This window comes from Otolemur garnettii, unplaced genomic scaffold (genome assembly GCF_000181295.1).
Source record: "Otolemur garnettii isolate 467f Iridium unplaced genomic scaffold, OtoGar3 scaffold00109, whole genome shotgun sequence".
Lineage (NCBI taxonomy): Eukaryota > Metazoa > Chordata > Mammalia > Primates > Galagidae > Otolemur > Otolemur garnettii.
This window is the reverse complement of record NW_003852504.1, coordinates 1,878,387-1,884,145: the sequence shown is the minus strand read 5'-3', so window position 1 is coordinate 1,884,145 and position 5,759 is coordinate 1,878,387. Positions and strand designations below refer to the sequence as shown.

The window sequence follows — 5,759 nt, the reverse complement described above, 5'->3', positions numbered from 1 at the left end:
AAAAAAAAACCGAAACCAAAAAAAAAAAAAAAAAATACCCGGGCGTTGTGGCAAACAACAATGACGGCTGCAACAACATCAATAAAAACAAAAAACACCCAGGCATTGTGCGGGTGCCTATAGTCCCAGCTACTTGGGAGGCAGAGGCAGGAAAATTGCTTGAGCCCAGGAGTTGGAGGTTGCTGTGAGCTGTGATGCCACAGCACTCTACCCAGGGCAACAGCTTGAGGCTCTGTCTCAAAAAAAAATAAATGCACATAGTATTTTTATTGCTTGCTATAATTCCTTTTGATTACCCTTCCATAGTTTTTTCCTGATGCATTTGGTTCTTTGGAACCCCTTATAGCCTCCTCATATTTTTCACTGCAAGTGCAATGTGAAGACTTTGGGGAGAAAAGTTAAGAGCACCTAGGTAGGCTTGGGGCCCGTGCCCAGCCCAGCCACATACACTAGGACTGACAGGTTTGAACCCAGCCCAGGCCTGCTAAAACAACAATGACAACAACAAAAAAAATAGCCGGGCTTTGTGGCAGGCGCCTGTAGTCCCACCTACTTGGGAGGCTGAGGCAGGAGAATCACTTAAGCCCAAGAGTTTGAGTTTGCTGTGAGCTGTGATGGCATGGCACTTTACCAAGGGCAACATAATGAAACTCTGTCTCAAAAAACCAAAAACACCAGTACCTAGGTAACAGGAGGGGGGTATTTTACTTCATAATACAGTGCTTTGTTTATGAAACCTTCTGTCATTTCCCACCCACTCTTAGGATATTTGAGAAGATTCATACTGTCCTTTAAGTTTTTTTTTTTTTTAATCTTTTGGACAGAGTCTCAATTTGTCATCCTTGGTAGAATGCTATGGGCATCATAGCTCACAGCAACCTCAAACTCTTGGGCTTAAGTGATTCTCCTGCCTCAGCCTCCCAAGTAGCTGGGACTACAGGTGCCCACCACAACACTGGCCTATTTGTAGAGATGGAGTCTTACTCTTGTTGAGGCTGGTCTCGAATCCGTGAGCTCAGGCAATCCACCCACCTCAGCCTCCCAGAGTGTTAAGATTACAGGTGGTGAGCCACCATGCCTGGACTTGTCCTTTAAGTTTTTGATAGAACAAAGTGTGTCTACCTCAGCACTCTGGACGTTGGGGGCCAGATAATTGTTGTAGGGGGCTGTCCAGTGCATTGTAGGATGTTAGCAGGATCTCTGGCCCATACTTGGTAAATGCCACCTCCCTGCTCCCAAAACTGAAAATGTCTCTAGATAATTGCCAAATGTCCTTCTGGGGAACAGGGGGCAAAACTGCCACCAGTTGAGAGCCACTTTTGATAGAAGGAATGTTTCTGTGAAGAAAGAAATTTGCACTAATAACATAGAGGCTGTAATTGAGCCATTTTCTACAAGGAGAAGATGTTCTGTGCAAATTACTGTTGTCAAAGATTTAGAGGAAAATAGTTCCTAGTATTATTATCCTATGCCCCTTTGGGAATTTAATGGACTAAACTGGCGTGATCTTGCAGATTGGAGACTTTAGAGCCTTGGAGAAGATTTCACGGGAAGTCAAGTCAATTACAATTATTGGTGGGGGCTTCCTTGGTAGTGAACTGGCCTGTGCTCTTGGAAGAAAAGGTGAGTATTAGGGAGTGACCTTAATTTTTTTCTGTAGTCTTGTATCACATGCTTTTCGGTGTACTCTCATGAATTCCAGGGGCTGTATTTGCCAGGAACAGTGGAAAGAGTTTGATTAAGGTTTATATAGTGAAAAGCTAAGCACTGAGATGAGTTCTGGTGAGGGATCCCTTGGTGAATGAAAAACTGTCTCTGAGTAACTTAGTAGCAGTGCTTTCTTTCCTTTCCTGTAGCCTCTGCCAGGACTCCTTAGAAATAAATTATAATAGAAGCTCCATAGTTGACCACCTCCCTACATTGACCTCATTTTGACCTAATTTTTACAGACCAGATATGCACCCCATGTGCATATCAGTACAGTAAGCCTAGCTCCTTATGTTGACCACCTCCATATGTTGACCAGTTTGTTATCATCCCTTGGGTGGTCAACTTATAGAAGTTCTACTATATTAAGAAAAGTAAGTTATAAAGATGATAAGGGCAATACAGATTACAAAACTGTATCTTTGAATTGCTGCTTCCTATAAAAAGCCAAAAACTTATTTCAGGCGCATGGTGGTTCCCAGTTTGACAGATCTATCTATGGGTTCCAGTTTTAATGTTTCATGGCAACCAGTTTTCTTTTCTTTTCTTTCTTTCTTTCTTTTTTTTTTTTTTTAAGAGACAGAATCGCCCTTTATCAGGTACAGTGCTATCGCATCACAGCTCACAGCAACTTCCAACTCCTGGGCTTAGGTGATTCTCTTGCCTCAGTCTCCCAAGTAACTGGGACTACAGGTGCCTGCCACAACGCCCAGCTATTTTTTTGTTGCAATTTGGCTGGGGACGGGTTTAAACCTGCCACTCTCCGTTTATGGGGCCAGCGCCCTACCCACTGAACTACAGGCACTGCCCAGCAACCAGTTTTCTTTTTCTTTTTCTTTTTCATTTATTTATTTATTTATTTATTTATTTTGAGACAGAGCCTCAAACTGCCTGGCTAGAGTGCCATGGCCTCACAGCTCACAGCAACCTCCAACTCCTGGGCTTAAGCGAGTCTCCTGCCTCCGCCTCCCAAGTATTTGGGACCATAGGCTCCCACCACAATGCCTGGCTATTTTTTGGTTGTAGCCATCATTGTTGTTTAGCTGGCCAGAGCTGGATTTGAACCCACCACCTTAGGTGTATGTAGCTGGCACCTTAGCCAGTTGAGCCAAAGGCGCCAAGCCAACCAGTTTTCTTAATGTTATTCTTCAGCTATGTGAAATTGAGGCATCTGTCTTCTCAAGAGGGTGCATCTTAAGCAGAGGTTGCAAAGAACTTTTGTAAACCCAAGGTGACTGCATGGGTGAAAGTGTGCTGAGCTCACAGTCTGTAGCTTAATCTGGAGGCAGCAGTTCTGGCACCTGTCATGTTTGCTTTCTGAATGAACTTGAGCACCAAGGCCCTCATACCCTAGTGCCTACAAGTAGGCACTCTGACCAGGTTGCAGCTCTGCCTTGGATTTAGTAAGGGCTGTCTGCCACCCCTTTACTTCTCTTCCTACCTTTCTAGGATTTGTATTTGTGTCCTACTGTAACTACCTATTTCTTCTTCCCAGCTCAAGCCTTGGGCACAGAAGTGATTCAGCTCTTCCCCGAGAAAGGAAATATGGGAAAGGTCCTTCCTGAATACCTCAGCAACTGGACCATGGAAAAAGTCAGAGGAGGTAGAGATTTTTTCCACATGTTGCTACAGTTTCCTTTGTACGTAGCCTAAGGCAAAATTAGCTTCTATGGGACTCCCCCCATTTGATATTCGCCCTATAACCTGGTAGATGAAATGTTTCTACCATTCTCCACTCAGCCAGATGTATCTGGGTGTTCTGAATCTGATGTACCAAATATCCAAAATTGCTGAAAATGAACTGTGGGGGTAGGTTCTTAAGGCTCTCAACAGGAGCTTGCATGCTAATGACTATTGATTGTATGGTGGGGGAACCTCTAGTTAGCTTCCCTACTCCCATGAAGGTAATAGGCTTGTAGGCTCAGCCTCAGATCTTGTTTGCCTTTACAGAGGGAGTTAAGGTAATGCCCAATGCTATTGTGCAATCAGTTGGAGTCAGCGGTGGCAAGTTACTCATCAAGCTAAAAGATGGAAGGAAGGTAAGGAGGGGGAAGGCAGGTTGCCAGGAGACTTTTCAGCTTTCCCCTCCCCTTTCCTCATTCTTACTCCTTCATTCTACACCAGTAGATTAGTTTTCTTGGCAGCTGCCAATAACCTGTCATAATTTTCTGAATTAACTGTCCTTTCATTAAAACATAGACGGGGCTCGGCGCCTATAGCTCAACCGGCTAAGGTGCCAGCCACATACACCTAAGGTGGCGGGTTCGAATCCCCAGCCCGGACCCGCCAAACAACAATGACGGCTGCAACCAAAAAATAGCCGGGCGTTGTGGCGGGCGCCTGTGGTCCCAGCTACTTGGGAGGCTGAGGCAGGAGACTCACTTGAGCCCAGGAGTTGGAGGTTGCTGTGAGCTGTAATGCCACGGCACTCTACCCAGGGGGACAGCTTGAGGCTCTGTCTAAAAAAAAAAAAAAAAAAAACATAGACGGATGAGAGTCAGAGTAGATACCTGGGAACCACTTTCCCTTAACCCTTTCCTATCTATATCACAGATTTTGGAGTCTTGCCTAGGGTGGCATATTCCTGCTCAGATGATAGAGGTTATGTGAGTGGGAAGGGGTTGAGAAGGCTTATGAAATAGAACTTAAAATCTATTTAACAGAGGTAAGTTAAGTCATGATTTTTTAAAGGCCTAATTATTCTTAGTGGTATGATGGCCAGTTGTTCTGTCCATAGGTATAATTAGGACTATAGTAATCAACTGGACTATTTCTTTTTGCCTTAGGTAGAAACTGACCACATAGTGACAGCTGTGGGCCTTGAGCCCAATGTTGAGTTGGCCAAGACTGGTGGGCTGGAAATAGACTCAGATTTTGGTGGCTTCCGGGTAAATGCAGAGCTACAAGCACGCTCTAACATCTGGGTGGTAAGTATGCTACAGTATGACCTGGTACAATTCATTGTCCCCAGCATGTGAACAGGCCTGTCCAAGTGGTATGCTAAAGCTCATTGCCCGCTTAACCTAATAGGGTCAAAGTGTTTGGAAGCTGAAGGTAGAAAATAGCAACTTGTGAACTGCTACTTTTAGACCAACTATGGCCTCATCTGCAAGCTAGTAAGATGAAATAAGCAGTGTGCATGCCTGCAGGAGTAGAGCTCTTCCAGTTCTACAACCCCTGGTGGGCAAGTACACAGCCTTCAGATGGATCTGCTGTTCTCTTTGCTCAAGTGTGAGTCCAGGGAATAGAGGATGAAGCAGTTTTATAACATGTTCCCTAGAAAGGAAAATTACTCTGTTTTCATTTTCCTTGAGTACTATTTTTAGCTGTTTTTAAAACTATTATGACACAAATAAGACTATAGTATGTAGGAACCATGAGGTAATTTCCCCATTGCTAGTTAAAGTGTATTGTGTGTGATTATGGACTCTTGCAACTAAGGACACAGGCGCCTTGGAGGGATTTTTTTCCCCTACAAAGCTTTTTCTTTAACATAACATGTACTACAGTTTTTAACCTGTTATAAAAATAATGTGTGCTCAATGTAGAAGACACAGACAAAGAGAAAGGATGAAAAACACCTGCAGCAAACCATTTATATTTTTGGTGTATTTTCTTCCTTTTGTTTTCTGTTTTTTTGGTTTGTTTTTTTTTTTTGAGACTGAGTCTCACTTTGTCGCCCTTAATAGACTGCCGTGGCATCACAGCTCACAGCAACCTCCAACTCTTGGGCTTCAGCGATTCTCTTGCCTCAGTCTCCCAAGTAGCTGGGACTATAGGCGCCCACCACAACGGCCAGCTATTTTTTTGTTGCAATTCTCATTGATGTTTTAGCTGGCCGGGGTTGGGTTTGAACCCACCACCCTCAGTATGTGACGTTGGTGCCCTACCCACTGAGCCACAGGCACTGCACCCCCTCCCTTTTTTTTTAAGAGATAGAGTCTCACTCTGTCACCTTGGTAGGGTGCTGTGATGTCACAGCTCACAGCAACCTCCAGCTCTTGGGCTTAGGTGATTCTCTTGCCTCAGCCTCCCGAGTAGCTGGGACTACA

General features: G+C 44.4%; 1 protein-coding gene across 2 annotated transcripts in view; it reads left to right on the top strand.

Moving 5' to 3' along the window:
• AIFM1 (apoptosis inducing factor mitochondria associated 1) overlaps positions 1-5,759 on the top strand; it is a 39,924-nt gene that overhangs the window by 26,650 nt on the left and 7,515 nt on the right. For both annotated transcript variants that reach the window (XM_003796938.2, XM_023517360.1), the window contains exons 9-12: positions 1,515-1,623; positions 3,203-3,310; positions 3,658-3,746; positions 4,494-4,634. In XM_003796938.2, coding sequence (XP_003796986.1) covers positions 1,515-1,623; positions 3,203-3,310; positions 3,658-3,746; positions 4,494-4,634 — 447 coding nt within the window. The remainder of the gene's footprint in view (positions 1-1,514; positions 1,624-3,202; positions 3,311-3,657; positions 3,747-4,493; positions 4,635-5,759) is intronic.